Raw genomic sequence first — 18,726 nt, 5'->3', positions numbered from 1 at the left:
CATAAAGTAACAAACCTGTGAAAATTTGAGCTCAATCGGTCATCGAACTTGCGAGATAACAATGAAGGTAAAAAACACCCGTCACACGAAGTTGTGTGCATTTAGATGGTTGATTTCGAGACCTCAAGTTCTAAATCTGAGGTCTCAAAATCGAAATCGTGAAAATTTATTTCTTTCTCGAAAACTACGGCACTTCAGAGGGAGCCGTTTCTCACAATGTTTTATACCATCAACCTCTCCCAATTACTCATCACCAAAAAAGGTTTTATGCTAATAATTATTTTGGGTAATTACCAATAGTGTCCACTGTCTTTAATAGGCAAGTTAACTAACTTACAAATATTTATTTTTTCAATACATATAAGAAATTTAAAAACTCTACAAGTCACTTGAATTCAGTCAAATGATTATAGGAACACTATTTTATTTTGTCATGATTACATTCAACAATGTGATAATTTAGTTATGATCTTAACATTAACTGCAATGAAAGAACTTTAGAGGATGTTTTGATTTTTCGGCAAATAAATTATTAAAATATAGATAAAAATATTTTAAAATAAAAATCTACAAGAACTACAAAATTGTTTGCAATTGAAGAGGCAAGTAAACTAACTTACAAATATTTCCTTTTACAACACATATATTAAATAAATATTCTATATCTTTGAAAACTATTTGTTATTTTAAAAACAAAACATTGTGCTTGATAGTACGAAGATTATTATAAATGTTTCGATACTTTAGGACACTATTAATTTCTCTTTTTACAGAAGTACCCCCCTAATATCATCTTAAGAATTCCTGAGATTTCCAGAACAAAATGAAAACACAATAGGTTACCCATGGTTTAACCCCCCCCCCCCCCCCCCCCCCCCACCACATACATTTTTGTGTTTTAATTGTGTTCTGAGAATCGCATGAAATATTTAGAGGATTTTAATTCTGTACAAAAAGAGCGCGTGTCAAATTATGGGTACATTTATAACACTTTATATAATAAAAATAATATAATAATGCTTATAAAGCGCAACATACAATACAGTAGGCACTCAATGCATTAATTACAACAAAATAAAAAAAAACACTAGATAGATAGATAGTTTAGTTAACTTTTTTACACACTGTTTTGACAAATTGAAAAAGAAATACCCACACAGAAGTGTGTACGCCTGCAATGGTGGACCTTCTGCTGTCCCTCTTTTGTTATGCTGTGTTTTTTTTTTGCAATAAGCTTCCATTGTCCTCGTTTGTTTACAAGTCCCCTGGTTGAATGTGTCTACCTATGTGTAATCTCTTACACACCAGCCTGGTTTTTACTGCATGAAAAGCTGCATCACCACTTGCAGAAAGGTTTAACAAAACATGGCAGACTTGAATCCAAACTATAGACCCTGTTTTCCAGAAATTTTCCAAGGTGGCTATTGGAAAAAAAAAACTTGCTTGTGGTCCTGAAGTGTTTTGCAAACAAACTAAAATAAAACACTTTAAAATTTGATGAGTTGAAGTTAATATTATCACAGACACTCGAGTCTACACTACACCAAACCAATGGGGCCTACTCCTGAATTCCACAGAGCTGTGAATTCCACAGAGAGTAGGCCCTATTACATGTTTCTTATACATGTACAATTACTCTACCCATTTATTTGCTAAGCTGTAACTAAGTGTGGACTGATCACAAAGACTTAACAACACAGTACTTTGGCCAGGTATCTAGATTATGGCCAGATCATCCTATTGTAATCTTATGAGGAACATTGATAGCAAGCTGATAAATTCTCCAGAAGACGATCAGAGCATACTGATCAAAACTAGAGTTGAAACCTAATTTAGTTCTTTTCAGAACCACCCAAACTCATTTAGAGATAATCATTACACGGTGTTACCGCAAACCGTTTCCATATCGTATTTCCACAATACAAAGTTTCAAATCCTACTTAACACTTAGAGCTTATCAGCTCTCTGTGAAATTGGTCATGAAGAACAAACACACCTACAACGTTGCTAAATCATGCACTTGAACAACATTACAACAGAATAAAGGCTAATGGAGTAAGCCATTTTTGATGTGAATAGAAAGTAAAACAAATTGTACTAGTTTGCATTTTCAGTTAAGAAGACGTGTTTCGCAACGATTGACAAAGAAATTATTTCAACAATATGAAAAATTAAGTCCAGTTCAGTCGCTTGGCATGCAGCGTTTCATAAAACGGGAGGGCCACCTCTATTGCATCAAACAGGACCTTTGGAATGTTGGTAAGATCCACGGTGTTAGGGTCAGGGGGTAGCCATCCTGTGCTCTTCAGTGCACTTTCATACGCACCGGTCGCTTTGTTAAAGGCCAGTAGTGCCTTCGGGATGTGCCAGGGGATCTCGGCGATCGGCTTCCAGCTCAACAGAGTATCTCTAAATGGAATGTCTACAGCCTTACAGAAGGTTCCTAGCACATTCTTGGGGTTGCTCTGGAGGTCATCAGCGTCTACAATCACCACTTTTTGCTTGAGCGTCTCCTCGATGTACTTGACCAGATCCACCATAGCTTCGTATCCGTGACTCTTCCCGAACATCGTCTCGGAGAACTTGATGAACATTTCAATCGTCATGCCGCTCTTCTCGGCCATCTTCTGGTTTGAGAGAAACATCTTCGTCGGGTCTCGGATGATAAACGTGTGGACGAAACCCTGAGGGAGTTTGTCGTATTTCTTATCCAGAGCGGCTGCATGGTCCTTGAAGATGATGAGCTCCTGATCGGGATAGTCGGTCTCAAGCAACGCTTTGACAGCATCGTAGGTCAGGTCCTTCTCAGGTGGAATCGGTAGCGGGGGCGGGGAAGACACTTTCTTTTCAGGGCCAAAGGCATAAGCGCCGCCATAAAACTCATTGAAGACTTCCACTTTTCCGTAGTTGCCGAGGCTCATCACCAAGGCAGTAGAAAGTGACCTCGGGTGACTCCAAATAGCAATACGTTTAGGCGCCATCGTGATAAGTCAATGTTGACCAACTGTTCAAAGGTGCGCACTCCAAATAGATCTGTCATAAATAAGATAGTTTTAAAAAGAAAACTTTAAATATAGTCTATTTAATTTCTTAAAGTTTTTTAGAAAATCTAGCAATTATTGTAAGTTTGAAGTAACACATATTTGCAGTTTAAAACCACAAAAAAAAATAAATAGTTTCAAATGGTGCAGGTGCAGTGAAAGCCATAAACTAGGTTGCAGTAAAAGCATGGCCTTCTGCCATGGTAGAAGTAAAAATTACTGCCATAAATATTTTTTATATGTGGTCATGCTTAAATTGCCAAAGACAGTCTTATCCCTTGGTGTACCTCAACATGTGCATAAAATAACAAACCTGTGAAACTTTGAGCTCAATCGGTTGCAAAGTTGCAAGATAATAATGACAGAAAAAACATCCTGGTCACACGAAGTTGTGTGCTTTCAGATGCTTGATTTCGTGACCTCAAATTCTACATCTGAGGTCTCGAAATCAAATTCATGGAAAATAACTTCTTTCTCGAAAACTACGTCACTTCAGAGGGAGCTGTTTCTCACAACATTTCATACTATCAACCTCTCCCCATTACTCGTTACCAAGTGAGGTTTTATGCTAAATAATTATTTAGAGTAATTACCAATAGTGTCCACTGCCTTTCAATATGCGATATAAACACGATGAGAAGTGTTTAAAACTATAGGCGTGGCGTGCTAGCTTTGTGTTGCACAATGCATTTAAATAAAACAAAATCAATTATACACACTACCCGATGTAGCAAAAAGGAGCCTATCTAAAGAAATAACACTGAGTGACAGGAATTGAAAATTTACAGAAAATTTGACAGATTTCCTATTAATAATGCTTTAAAAAAAAAAGCGCATTTATGAATGCAAAAAAAAGTCAAGAATATCGATCTTCAATGGCCACGCCGTTTCAAACCATGCAGGATCATGGCCTTGTGGCAGTGATAAAGGACCCATCAGCCTGCGAGGTCCTTTGCCAACAGCCACGAATCTGTTAATGACTAATGTAGATTGCCCCCCCCCCCCGTCTTTTTTTTTTTTGACATTGCCCTTTCGAACACAATACAGAACTTCATAAAGGTCTATAATTATTGTGGTCGAAAATGCAAAAAGTCAAAACTTCAATTTAGAAAATTAGAAAATTAGTACAGAGCCGGCCCCAGTTGTTGAAATAGCCCTATTTTCTATTTATGCCATGACTTGAGGCTTATCCAGATCCAAGCCCCACTTGTGAGACACAAATTGTGTGGCCAAGAACTGTGCACAACGTGTAGAGCTAATGCATTTTCTAATAAGCTCATCTAAAGTCCATCCCCGAGGGAGAGAAACGCCCCAGTCTAGACTTGGGACTCGAGTCGAGACAGACAACTGTCGTTCCCGTGCAGACGGTATTAAGTACAATGCAAATTGCGATAGAAACTGCTGGTGATAAAAGTGATAATAAATACACAAACGCCCTGAACGTACACTGAACAAAACAAATATAGATAGACAAACTTACCCACCACGTTTGTGATTGCAAGAGCCGAAAGTATTCAGTAGGCCTAAAAGTAAAATCCAACTTGCTCGAAAATTAGCCGGCGAGTGGAGCCGCAACCTTACATCAAATGCAACCTAATACGTCCCTCATCGTCTCGTATTCTAATGTTTACATCATCATTTATTATGATAATGCATTCTAATGAAAATTGATGGTCACAAGAGACTAGAAGGAGATTTTATTTAGTTCCAGTTAGTGCTGGCGCATGGCCGGCTCGCACCGGATTGAGATTTTGTTTACATTTTTCATGAGTTGGACCAGTTCAAAACAGCTAGGTTGGTAGAAGCGTGTGTAAAACGCTTTAGTTTAGAGGGGTCCAACCTTGAACATAATTGTAATTAACATTTAATTGCATTATATCAAATCAAGACACAAAGATTTACTTAATAAATAAGATATTAAAACAATGTTTTCTTCTAAAAATGTTAATTTTCAACTTAAAAAATATACAACTGAAAATTGACTCCCCCACCAATCATAATGGTATCGTCAAAATTGTGGTTCTCAAGCTCCATGGGATCTCTACAGTCTAGATAGCACATCACACGCGTGATGACACTGACAGAATCCATCCAACAGAGGGCGAAAGCCACTTTCGATCATCAACAAAAAGCCAGACATCAAGCAGAAGCCAGATAACTCCAGAAAATTCCAGTTCCTTCTGATCGAGGTAGGGATATGATTAGCACAATCAATCTGTATATGGGATGGGGTCGGGTCAACCTCCCTAGCACCATTTACTATTGGGTTCAATGCACCGACTCGGAACCCCTTTTTGTGTTGCGTTGCAAATGAAAAATCCAACCATGGATGGATCTCTACTCTACCTCCATAGATGGGTGGAGCTAGCTAGTTGCAACAACTAGGATGGAGCCTCCATGGATAGAGCAACAATTGTTCACACCGTACATCGGCATAACGCTAGATGGGTGTTGGGGTCAAGGATGGGGCTAGGCCGGAACCATTAAATTCAACCATGCATGTAGGAAGGAGTGCCAAGTTAAATTGGGCCGTTATTGGGATTATGTCACTGTCTGTCCATCGGCCATGCATTAGGTGTGGAGACGGGACCACAATGTAATGTTGGGAATTATTCCCGTCATTTTGAAAGGCATCAGCATGAAACTAACTGGGCAGTTATTTGTAGAAGACAATCGAGGTAAAAAACCTCATGATGATGATAATTATTGATTTATTTATTTGTTTATTTTTATGTTATACATGTATTAATTTTTTTTTATATATATTTTTTTTTTTGGGGGGGGGTACGTGTGGGCATAACTAACACAGTAAAACAAGTTTCATTAGACTTAGAGTACTGGTACTTTGGTTTGATTTCTTTCATAAATTCCAGTTTAATACAATAATATAAAATGCACTTGATAAAAAAGCCTGGGGAGGGCTCTAGGCAGGGCAGGGCAGGGCAGCCTGGTGAAGGAAATGATGTTTATTGACAGACTTGGAGCTGGAAGATAAATTAGACTCAATGTTTAGATCAGTTGGGGATGATTATTTTTAAAAAGTATTCTTCTGCATCTTAGCCACGGAACCCCCCCCCATCAGAGATGCCAAGTCTAGAGATTGCGTGAGATTTTTTCAAAGCTCACCACCTCTTTGTTTCGATTTATTTTCCTCTCCAGCACCTCGGATTAGTTGTCTAGATAGATGGCGCTATATAAATGATTATTATTATTATTATTATTATTATTATTATTAACCCAACAAATTACAATAACACATTACAGAGATATTACAATGACTTCAGTGGTTTTTTCTGTCTTAAATTAGCCTCCTTCTTGTCTTTGCAGTCCTCCAGAAACCTGCGACTCCTGAGAGCCAGTTTCACCATGGCCGATTCAAAACCGAAACGTCTTGCGTTGTGGACCTGTGCTCGCTCCCTCTCCACAGCCATGGTGATGAGCTTCGGTAACTATGGAAACGTTGAAGTCTTCAATGAGATGTATACCGGTGCATGCGCCTTCGGTCCAGATCGAAAAATGGGAGTCGAGCTACCGTTTCCCGTGGAGGAATCGCTGACCTTTGAGAATGTGAAATCCCAGATGGAGGCTGACTACCCCAACAAGGATCTTGTGTTTATCAAAGACCACGCGGCTGGAATGTTTGGTCACTACGATCAACTTCCAGACGGCTTCACCCATGCTTTCATCATTCGCAACCCAGAGAAGACAATCGCATCGGGTGTGAAGCTGGCTGCAAAGACCAATTTTTCCCCCGAAGAGTATCTCCAAACGTATAAAATCTTCGCCAATTTTGATGGGTACGCTTTCGGCGATTTAGTGGCCCTAGCAGACCATATCGAGAAGGTCCTTGGGCAGCATTTGGTGATCCTGGACGCAGATGACCTCCAGCGTGACCCCGAAAAGATGCTGCGTTTATTCTGCAAGGCGGTGGGGCTCCCGTTCCGAGAGTCCCTTCTGAAGTGGGAACCCATTGAAGAGATCCCATGGCATAATTCTCAGTCACTGCTGACGATTCACAAAGCAAATGGAGCTTATGAGGCTGCCCTGAAGAGTACTGGTTGGATTACCGGAGAGCCCAAGTCTGCAGATCTCTCTCAACTCCCACAGATTGTTCTTGATGCAATTGAAGAAGCTCGTCCTTTCTATCAGACCCTTTATGAAAAGAGACTCATGCCTGATGATTGAGGGTTAGACTCCAAATAAAGGTTATCATCCTGAAATATTAAAATTGTTTACTTGACTTACAATATGCCTTCACCTTCTTAGATTTACAATACCTAGAACTATCAGCACCTTAGCCCTATAGACTTACAGTATATAACTTCACCATCTTAGACTTATACTATAGACTTTCGCTATATAAGACTTGCAATATAGAACTTCACCATCTTAGACTTACAAATAGAACTTCACCATCTTAGACTTACAATAAAGAACTTCACCATCTTAAATTTACAATATAGAACTTATACTCAAAATATGGAACTCCGCCATCTTAGACTTACTGGTAAATAGACCCCCACCATCTTAGATTTACAAATAGTTCTTTCACCATCTTAGACTCACAATATAGAACTTCATCATCTTATAGAACGTCACCATCTTAGACTCACAACATAGATCTTCACCATCTTAGACTCACAATATAGAACTTCATCATCTTATAGAACTTCACCATCTTAGACATACTGTACACTATAGACTTTCACCATAAAGTATAGAATTTCACCATCTTAGACTTACAAATAGAACTTCACCATCACTTGTCTTTGACTATAGACTTTCACCATATTAGACTTTATAAAATATAGAACTTCACCATCTTAGACTTACAAATGGAACTTTGAACACCATCTTAGACTTACAAAATAGACCCTCACCATCTTAGACTTACAAATAGACCTTTACCATCTTAAACTCACAAAAATAGACCCTCACTGTCTTAGACTTATAAATAGAACTTCACCATCTTAGACTTACAAAAAAGACCCCCACTATCTTAGACTTACAAATAGAACTTCATCATCTTAAACTCACAATATAGAACTTCACTTTCTTAGACTTACAACCCTCACCTGTGACTAATGTACAATGACGGTATGCAATCCAGCACAGCTAATCATTTGGTGCCTCATTTAGTTTAAACTACATCAATAGGGAAAAAAACATACAGGAATTAGTTACTAACAATTACATACTAGTAACTAGGACAAAGGACGAAATAAAACAATCATATCAGCAAACCATACAACGAAAAAAGCAAGATTTAAAAAAAATACACACAAAATGAAGACACACTCAAAAATGTATACAATATTCCCTTTGAAGACTTCTATCCCTGTAATTCTATTGTATTGTCCCCATAGAGCTATAGTGCCTGTATAACGGGGTGTTACTCTCTAGTCAATATATATAGCTCTATTTATTCCCATAGACTTCTCACACATAAAGATTGGTTAAAGAGCACCCCAGTCCGTGTTTTGTCATCGGTCTCCATGAGGTACATGAGTATGAGCACTAGGCACATTATTCACACAGACAATCTTAACAAAGATCAAACTAAAAGGCTATAATTTTTCTGTGCGTTTTTTTTTGTTTGTGCTAAAAGTGGATCAGTTTTTGTTTTTGCTTGTATAGGCCTATGCCTCTGACGAAGGTCCGGTTTGGATCGGAAGCTTTTATTATTATATATGTGAACAAAATATAAATGCAAATTTCAGTACTGACTAGCAGATGTCATCAGTACATTTGTATATTAATTGTGCGTTGTACTAAGTGATATTGCCGAAATAGCATTCCTAATGGTTCTATCCACCTCCGCAGAAACGGGATTACTTTTTCAAGGATAGATTTACACACTAGATGAGCATGCATATAAAATAGTTGGACTATAGTTTTAATGCAATATTGTTAGCTTACGTATTGTGTATTGTACTTAAAGTATCATTCGCCGAAATAGCATTCCCTACTTGTTGCTTCTACCTCTGAAATCAGTAATGGTATTAATTATTTTAAAGATAGATTTACATATAGACTAGTTGATGTAAATGTAAAATGATTGAACTATATTTTTAATGCAACATTATTAGCTAACACTATAGAAAACCGCAAATACCATTTTAAAATTGCATATTTGAAACGATGAGTTTTTAAACCAAAAGGGCCTGGCAGATATGTTTTTTGTTACAGCTTTATTAGACAGAAACACATTATATTGCCATATGAAAATTGCATAGTTTAGAAAACTATGGGATTTTTTATCATCGATGATGCCAAAATTTTGAAATAAAATTTCAGACCCTGGTACGTTTGAAAAATATGGAATAGTAGACAACAAATAATTATCATTTTAGGTCATACGTCTAAGAAAACTATATAATGCAAACAAACGTTAAATTTGATAAAGGATGCAAGGTGTTGAACTAAAGGTACCGACCTTGAATTGGTTTATGTTTTAATAGGCCAGGTACATTTTGAATAAAATTTAAATTATGGAATAATATTAACATAAAGTGACTTGACACATTTTCTATAACGTAGCTAATGCGAAAATTCTGAAATAAAGTTCCATTTTATTAAACTATATACTCACACGAAATAAAAGTTATAAATCGGTGAATGGAATTTCAGTGCACTTGAATCATGACTTAAAAGGGTGTTGTTTTCAGCGACGTTGATGGAACAAGTGGCAATCTCCACCTTCAATGCAAGGTCGGCCCTTCCCATGGCAAATCAGTTTGGAGATGAGCTGTTTTATATAATGTGACGAAGTGTAAAAAGAGGCTGAAACTTTTAAAGACACTAGAAACTATTGGTAATTGTCAAAGACCAGTCTTCTCACTTGGTGTATCCATGGTGTATCTCAACATATGCACAAAATAACAAACCTGTGAAATTTTGAGCTCAATCGGTCGTCGAAGTTAAAAGATACTAATAATGAAAAAAAAAAAAACCCTTATCACACGAAGTTGTGTGCTTTCAGATGCTTGATTTCGAGACCACAAAATCTAATTCTGCGGTCTTCACTGCCTTTAATTGAAAAAACGCCCTCAATTTACCAAGCACAGGAGCTTAATAATAGCAACGGAGTAAAGGGACACGTACGGTGCCTTCGAGTTGGTTTATGACAAGCGTTTGAATTTGTTTGTTATGAAACCTATATAAAAAATATGGTTAGAAATATATTTTACAAGTAGAATATACAGATCTACACAAACATACCTTTGAAAAAACTGTTTTCATTTTACTTTGCGAATTAACAACACGGTCGGCCATTTTGAGGAGTCAAAAACTTGACTCCACCATGGACGGGGAAACCTAATGTTTCCTCTACGACTCCACTAAATGGTGGGCCGTGTTCATTTACGACGTATAAGAAAACCATACAAGTTCGAGTCATATTTTGTGGATCGTTGTATTCTATTTTTAAAGACAGTGGACACTATTGGTAAAATGGTCAAAGACCAGCCGTCTCACTTGGTGTATCTCAAAATATACATAAAATAACACACCTGTGAAAATTTGAGCTCAATCGGTCGTCGAAGTTGCGAGAAAGTAATGAAAGAAAAAACACCCTTGTCACACGAAGTTGTGTGCTTTTAGATGGTTGATTTCGAAACCTCAAATTCTAAACTTGAGGTCTCGAAATCAAATTCGTGGAAAAATACTTCTTTCTCGAAAACTATCACTGTCACTTCAGAGGGAGCCGTTTCTCACAATGTTTTATACCATCAACCTCTCTACATTACACATTACCAAGTGAGGTTTTATGGCAATAATTATTTTGAGTAGTTACCAATAGTGTCCACTGCCTTTAAAACATCTTTGGGGAAAACTGAAGGTTTCAAAACGCTTTCAAATGAATGGACTAACTCGCCCGATCCAAGCATGCGTGCCACTGTCTTTTTTAGGCTAAGACAGCAAAATTGAAGATGTATGACAACAGAGGTCGCTATTTATGTTGTATGGATTTCACACTGAGGGGGGCTAGGTGGGTGTTTGATCGATTTTCACCCACCTTTTATGATATTTTGCATATTGTGTGTGACGTGGCTCATAACCTCACGGGAGATACCAACCAATCCTCCAAGGACTATCATAATCTTTTTATCCAAAGTGCAATGACCTGATGGGGGAGTCTTATTCATTGGTATCCTAAACTGGGCTATTCCACACATCTAAAGGGGGAGGGATGGGTCTAGAAGACGGTATTTTGGTGATAGGCAGACAACTATTTTCACTCATGAAGGCCTACTTAACGTCATCTAATATCCCACGTCAGACCTACCAAAATCTAAACGCATTGATGTCTTGGTGTATACATTTTTGGGAAAGGGCTAACTTGGCCTATCCTTTCTCCAATCATAAGGAAAACAAAAATAATAATAATTGTTTTCGCGTTCTCACTTATTATTAATTTTCCTTGGTGCCTGTTGAGGAAGAAATTTCCGGTGTTCAAGCAGGGAACTTTGTCCGCCGCCGAAGATTCTGCATGTCCCCATGTGATTTTAACATTGGCTGAAGGAGAATATTTCATCAAAAGAGGGCGCTGTCAGAAGTAGTTTGCACACAGTTTCGATGTGGGGAATCGGTGGGTGCGCTCGATTAGCTTCCCTGGGTTGACCCCGGTCTGCCCCGGTACGTTCGAATAGCTTTGATGTCATTTCAGGAGCTCACCCGGGTCAGCTCCAAGGGCCCTGCTTGTGGAACTGGTCACTGGGGGCTGGCCCGAGTTGCATGACGTCACCACGAGAGGGCGAGTGCGATCGTTCAATTAGCTCTTGTCAGGGGCTCACCCGACCGAATGGGCACCGCGGGGTCGACCCGGGGAAGCTATAATCGAACGTGTCCAATTTTCAGTGTTGATTTAGTGCACTGTCTTAAAAACTAACTTGGAAAATAGATTAAGAATAGGTTCAATGACACGAGTTCACTGTCTTACAAAAGTGTCCTCTTCCCATCTTCCGTAGTCACCATGGCAATACTTTCCAGAGGGGATAACTACACTTGTCCTAATGGCACTATATGTTAAAATCGTTTCCATTCCGCATTTACAATTTATCATCAACAGTCGATTTCCAAAGAAAAACAATCGGGGAAGAGAAATTTGATGACCATAAATTTTTGTCACCTTGAAAACCCCTCAAAACAATTTCGCCCGTAGCGATGTTATTGCTCGGGTGTCAATAAATTGACCAAACTCGTGACTTGAAATGCCTCCGACGCAAGTCTGTGTTGAAACTGGAAACCCTTAATAACAGTTTTGTGACGTCACACTTCCTTTGCAATTACTACTTTTTGTCGTATGGGTGTCGAGTACGGCTTGAGACGTATATCCAGGTATTTCGACACACTCACAAAAAAAATGGTTTTTGGTGAGTCGATTACTTGATCCCTACTCGATACAATGATTATGAAGTGTGATTATGTTTCATGATGTCGCCGCCAGATTCATTCTCGAGGAAATGGAGACGATGTCATTTCTAAGTAAAACGTGATGTTTTGGGGGATTTCAAATTATTGACGTGGTTAGAAAGAGAAAGACCACTAAAAAGGGTACATAAATTGATAAAAAATAAATATATATGTATAAATAAATAAATAAATTATTAAAGTGCATGCCACCGCTGCTGAAGGGCAATCGATATACAAACTGACTTTCTATTAATTGGTCTCAGCGTCTAGCCAGCCGACGGAACAAGTAACAAAAATACTTTGACATGGATCGAAATAAAGTGTGAACAGATGTATTTCCCAACAAAATGGCAGGTTTGTTAGTTATGCCCAACCATTACCTTTAATGCCGTGTTTATAGAAGCTTATCTTGAAATGAAAAAGATGCGAAATTGTTTATGAGGCTCAAAATGAACTGTGCTTCAAAAAGTAGTTCCAATGCTTTAGGATACAGGTAGAGTTTATCAGATTCTTTTGTTTTTTAAACTAGTCGATAGTTTACAATAAACTAGCATATGAAAATTTCAAAAGGTGGTCGCATTTTTTGAGATATCTCCGAAAATCTGAGCATTATGACATCAACGCAGGAAGAATAATCTCTTAATAGGAATACACAATATGTGGAGCGTTACTATGGTAAAGCTTCTCGGATTCAAATGATGTTGGGACATAAAAACTGATATATTTTCACGGATAACCGCGTTACTTCGAAGTAAAATGTTTCAAAAATAAATAGGCCCACCTTCCCTTTAAGTCATGTTTTACAATGAAACAAAATTTATTAAAACTACAGGATAACCGATCACATTCAACAAAAACGGGGCCTGATCATTTTTTATCCTTCCAACCTCGGTTTGATAGATTTGAATTGAAAAGAAGAAGAACAAAATGTCTGTCACCCACGATGAAGGCCTATAATAATCTGTGTCCAAAAGGCTCCATATTCGTGCTGGCATGTCCCTATACTATACGGGATATGTCTACCGGAAACCACAGCTCACCGACCCAAGCGAGAGTCAGGATTCCAGACATTTAAACAAAGTCAATTTTTAAAAAGTTTCGATTTTGTTGTTGTTGTAGTACAACTGTATAATCGACGGTATGATGACAGATATGGTCGTTAACACACACATGGTGAATCATAACTGTACAATGATTTATAGACGGATTTTAACTGTCATGTCGTGATTATTGTTGTGATAAATTATAACTGTTGATGTGAGTAAAACACAAAATGTCATTTTGCAATGTGGACTTTTAACTGGACACGTTTGGGAATTGTCAAAGACCAATCTCGCTTGGTTCATCCATCCAAACATATTTATGCATAGAATATTTACAAACTAAAATTTGGGCTCAATTGGTCATCGAAGTTGCAAGAGAATAATGAAAGAAAAACACACTTGTTGCATCACTTTGTGTGCTTTCAGATGCATAATAAAAAGCTTCAGCTGAAGTCTCTTATTATTATTTGAGTGAGAAATTACCTCTTTCTCAAAAACTACGTTACTTCAGAGTTTCTCACAATGTGTATTTTTTTTAGTATAGTGTCCCGTGTCTTTAACTGTACTTCGAAAGGCATTCAGTTGCTAGAATCGTTTACATGTGCGTATTTCATTTTCAATACATGGTAAAAGTGGAGGCACCATGGTAATGCCATTACATTGGTGATTGTCGTGATGACGTCACGGAGTGCGCACCACCCATCCAATCCCACATCACGGAGGGTTGCAACTACGCGCGGGTCCGTTTGAGAAGTTTCTATAGCTGCGAATTGGCTGGCTATAAAATATGCGTCAGACCCACCACACAGCAGCAGTAGACGGGTTACACGTCAGGAATCAATCTAGAACGTATACTCAAGTCTTGGATTTAGTCCCGAGTGGTGGACCTTTACATGCAATACATTCTTGGCGGGGAAGAGGAGAAAGCTCAACACCATCTATAAGCTAGCAAGCTGAGGAAATATTAAACTGTGAGATGCGACTTCGATTAAAGTGATCTAAAAACCTCTTGCGATAATGTGAACGAGTTGATGGATGTGTAAGACGTGCACGAATGCAGGTATCTCGCCCAGCCAGTTGGGCCTTGGAAATACTATTGGTTAACCAGGAGCGGACGCTAAAGCCTACTAAGCAGGTAAGATTAAATATGCTTAGCTTGTTTGCCGCCATTTCAGTGTAGCCTGGTGAAGCGGACTGTTCAAGGTTTCGCAAAATGTCACGAGAGGAAAATCGATTTGGAAAATACAGTGGGTTGTAAAAAAAAACAAAATGAGCACGGGGAACATTTTAAACAAACGCATCAGTGCCCTCAATCTACGTTTTACAGAGCCTCTTCCAGAAAGTTAACAGCAGATACTTGGGTGTTCAAATTAACACCATGGGTGCTGTCGTCACATTCATGCTCATGTTCAGCTCTATTTCCATACCATTATGCAGTACAATATCAAGGAAAACTACACTGTAAACAAATATCCGTCAAATGTACGGCACCGAGTCCTGGCAGCTATGGGTGCCAGGTAAAGTGTCGTAAACTTCCCAGTGGAAGTTTGGTAAACTACCTCCTTCAGGGGACAATTTACAAAACTTCCACCGTGAAATTTACGGCACTTTACCTGGCACCCTATAGCTGCCAGGTAAAGTGCCGTAAATTGTACGGATGTTTGTTTACGGTGATGGGAACTTAATTATAGTATGGGGGAGTTCAGACAAGAAGCCTAAGCTTGTACAAAGTCTTGCCTTTTCAAAAAGAATAAATTTAAATATGAAGTACAATCATCGAACTTTCAAAATAAATGAGCAATAGTTATTACTTTATAGATACACAAGAGAGAATCACATTTAACACCAGAATTTTGTTTTATGTTGTATTAACACAGTAAACCCCAACGTAATTGTGTTGGCAGAGATAAGTAATAGTAGTGATAATTAGCACTCTTTGTTAGAACTCTTTTGTTGTAAATGTTGATTATTGTTACGATATAATATATTATGTGACAACACCCATGTCAAACACACCGTGGTGTTTACGGTGTACCAATCTACAGTAAGCCTCAAAATGGGTGTGCTGATGAATCTTGTTTTAGTTTGCTAAAAGCCATCACCTATGTGATTTTAAAAATACGATTTGAAAAATAAAGTGGGTCGGACAATGAGAAACTAAAAGCTGAAGGTGAGCATCTAAAACTACCACTGCTCTAGAATTGCAAGGGTCGTGGGTTTGAATCCCACCCAAGTAACATGCCTTTTGATGTTTTTTTTCACAGGACTCGGGAAAGTACTGAGCATACAGTGCTAACACACATCGAAAAAAAAAATCTTTACCCCCGATGCAAATCTCTTAATAGAACACGTTCAAAATTAATGGCTGCACCAACTACACGTTCAAAAATGGCCAAGGATGATACTTTGTAGTGATAAACAAGTTTTTTTTTCAAATAATTTTGGTGGGGTGAAGCTGTAAATAAGAGCTTAAAGTATAAACAAACATAATTTTTTTACCGTGAGCACATGTCAAAATATATTTACCTGAACTGACTGTTAATGATAAAAAAAAGTCGACAGATTGGGTGATGGTTATAGCCACTCTTTTTGTATAACTTTATATTTCGTATAATGGCACCTGTACTCTACACCTCTGACACACATATACGGGTCCCGTCTGCCCTGCCATGGCTCTTTTCTTGGTCTATACATGACCCGGAGTCAAAAAGTCGAAGAAATTGATCAAACTGATGCATAATCAAAGTAAAAATTAAAAGTTAACCACATTACGGGTCAGCTTGTCTCGGAAATGGGTCCTGCCTCCGGAACACGGAATCTGGTGTAACTATATTACTCTTGGGAAGACCCTGCTGATGGTTACAGTCTAAAAAAAAAAAACCACCCAATCATTTCCGGACAGACCAATCATCACCCCTCTACTGCACATCGGAATCTCAGCCCCTCAGAATATATCCATCTCTTTGGAACTCCTTGCCTATTTCCCGGCTTCACCCTATGATCTGCCATCTTTTAAGAGGAATAGCAATTCCTACCTTCAGCTCCACTGAGTTTCTGCATTTCTATGTTCTCTTCCTTGTAGCCCTTTACCCAGAGTGGCTTTTATCCTTGCTTTGGGGCAAACTTGCATTAAAACAAAAGCCATCTTGAGATATGACACGGTTAGGTTTGAGTTAATTTGTTTGTATTACACCGAAAACAAACATAGCTCTCCTATATAGATGTCAACCATATCTTAAAAATCTTAAAAGGCTATAGAATGGACATCCTCGCTTCTCTCATGTTCTGATACACTACAAACCGCCGAAACATGTCACATGAATAGCTATAGTGTGTTTCACGATCGAGCTGAAGGAAGAAATTAAGTATTAACTGGCATGAATGACAATGGAACATGCATTCAGTTTATCCAGCAGAACTTCATATATAGAAAGAAATTTAACTTTTTGTATTTTGTATTATTATTATTAATAACTGGCGCAGTGTTACACTAACAATCTGTCATTCACTGATGAAGAAAGGACGAGTTGGCCGCATAATGAGTAACCCAGTTATTTTAATTTATTTATTTATTTATTTATTTTTTTTTTTTTTTAATCTTTAGACATACACAATAGTTACAAGTTGTACAGGGGCTGTCAAGGTTAAAACAAAAGTATAAAACTGTCATCAAAAGATGTGTAAAACCAGACCCCTGCCAACGATACAAATATAATTATACAATATAAAAAGGAGATTACACTGAAACATTTTAGAATCACACAATAGAAATCACTAAAACACAAGCAAAACCAGACAATTGAAAACAAAAAACTACACCCACAACAAAACACCGCAGCGATAAGAGGAAGGGACAACAATTGAAAAAAAAACATACAATGGACTAAAAACCCTCAGAAAAATAAAAGGCCTTCGAGGAAATTGATGTGACTTTGCTCGTGGGTGGCATATTATGAGCTTCAGGGCTGATCAGATAAGTCAAGGTCAAACAATTTTCTTTACGAAAGTGGTTTGACCCACCTACCCGAAACTTCGATTTTTAACTATTGACTGGCAACATAATAAAATCTATAAATGAATAACAAAGTAGTGCATTGAATGACCCAGATTTTGTTCCCTTTAAATCACAGGTCTCAAATATCAGTAGTGTTCAGTAGTTTTACATTGCTTTTAAAACAAACAACTTAATCAGTGTTAAAATTAATGATCTTGGCCAGCTGGGTCTGCAGACATGAAGATCTGATGGGGACCCCGCGCAAAGAATTGTAATTAATCACTAACTTACTTCACAAAGTACAGTTGACTAAAATGATAAGTCTTGTGTCACAACCCCGAACCCTTTCACATTTTAAAACAAACTTTAACGTCTCACATTTAAATAAAACAAATCAAGCAAAACAAAACACTGGAATAAAAACAATAAATTATATTAATAAATAAAATAAATAAAAAATCTGACCTACAAAACCATAAGGAATAAATGATAAAAACAAGTTAAGGTTTAGTTCCTGTATAGACTTACCGCCCAATAATTCCAGCAAAGTTACGGGTACAGTACGAGAAAATAAAAAACATTGTTCATGACACACAGGGGCCCAATTTCATAGAACTATGCTAAGCACAACAAATTTATGCACGACAGAAAAAAAGTTAACATCATTTCATCTGTGACTGTATTCTCACGCTTGCTTTAGACAGGCAGAACATTAAGACAGTGGTGTATCTCAACAATGCACAAAATAACAAACCTGTGGAAATTTGAGCTCAATCGGTCATCGAACTTGCGAGATAATAATGAAAGAAAAAAAAAACACCCTTGTCACACGAAGTTGTGTGCGTTTAGATGGTTGATTTCGAGACCTCAAGTTAACCTGAGGACTCGAAATCAAATTCGTGGAAAATTACTTCTTTCTCGAAAACTTTGGCACTTCAGAGGAAGCCGTTTCTCACAATGTTTTAAACCATCAACCTCTCCCCAATACTCGTCACCAAGAAAGGTTTTATGCTAATAAATATTTTGAGCAATTACCGATAGTGTCCACTGCCTTTAAAGGAACACGTTGCCTTGGATCGGTCGAGTTGGTCTTTGAAAAGCGTTTGGGACCGTTTGTTATAAAATGCATATGATTAGAAAGATATTTTAAAAGTAGAATATAATGATCCACACAAGTATCACTCGAAATTGCGTGGTTTTCCTTTTACCTCGCCGACTAACACTGTCGGCCATT

At 37.9% G+C, this 18,726-nt stretch overlaps 2 protein-coding genes across 5 annotated transcripts; one reads left to right on the top strand and one right to left on the bottom strand.

Moving 5' to 3' along the window:
- Positions 1 to 1,870: 1,870 nt before the first annotated feature.
- On the bottom strand, positions 1,871 to 4,768 carry LOC117289547 (branched-chain-amino-acid aminotransferase-like protein 2). Of its 2 annotated transcripts, none has more exons than XM_033770694.1 (2): positions 4,522 to 4,768; positions 1,871 to 3,033 (listed from the first exon to the last, which is right to left on the bottom strand). In XM_033770694.1, exon 2 carries the CDS (start codon positions 2,979 to 2,981, stop codon positions 2,172 to 2,174), a length of 810 nt encoding a protein of 269 aa, XP_033626585.1. In that variant the 5' UTR covers positions 2,982 to 3,033; positions 4,522 to 4,768; the 3' UTR covers positions 1,871 to 2,171. The 2 variants fall into 2 exon arrangements, with proteins under 2 accessions (XP_033626585.1, XP_033626586.1); XM_033770695.1 differs by having other exon boundaries at positions 4,526 to 4,768.
- Positions 4,769 to 5,127: 359 nt separating this feature from the next.
- LOC117289494 (branched-chain-amino-acid aminotransferase-like protein 2) lies at positions 5,128 to 9,665 on the top strand. 3 transcript variants are annotated; one of them, XM_033770636.1, is made up of 2 exons: positions 5,128 to 5,230; positions 6,369 to 9,665. In XM_033770636.1, the coding sequence occupies exon 2, from the start codon at positions 6,408 to 6,410 to the stop codon at positions 7,224 to 7,226; it is 819 nt and encodes a 272-aa protein (XP_033626527.1). In that variant the 5' UTR covers positions 5,128 to 5,230; positions 6,369 to 6,407; the 3' UTR covers positions 7,227 to 9,665. The 3 variants fall into 3 exon arrangements, with proteins under 3 accessions (XP_033626527.1, XP_033626526.1, XP_033626528.1); XM_033770635.1 differs by lacking the exon at positions 5,128 to 5,230 and adding an exon at positions 5,326 to 5,542; XM_033770637.1 differs by lacking the exon at positions 5,128 to 5,230 and adding an exon at positions 5,556 to 5,719.
- The last annotated feature ends 9,061 nt before the right edge of the window (positions 9,666 to 18,726 follow it).

Source organism: Asterias rubens, chromosome 4 (genome assembly GCF_902459465.1).
Source record: "Asterias rubens chromosome 4, eAstRub1.3, whole genome shotgun sequence".
Classification (NCBI taxonomy): Eukaryota; Metazoa; Echinodermata; class Asteroidea; order Forcipulatida; family Asteriidae; genus Asterias; species Asterias rubens.
Note: the sequence above shows the minus strand (reverse complement) of the source record. Positions and strands in the feature narration are given on the sequence as shown.

Excerpts from the sequence above, each read along its gene's own strand:
- LOC117289547 (XM_033770694.1), bottom strand. The coding sequence starts at position 2,981 with ATGGCGCCTAAACGTATTGCTATTTGGAGTCACCCGAGGTCACTTTCT.
- LOC117289494 (XM_033770635.1), top strand. The coding sequence starts at position 5,486 with ATGGGTGTTGGGGTCAAGGATGGGGCTAGGCCGGAACCATTAAATTCA. Across the intron at positions 5,543-6,368 it reads CATTAAATTCAACCATGCAT|TCCTCCAGAAACCTGCGACT; the intron begins GTAGGAAGGAGT and ends TTGTCTTTGCAG.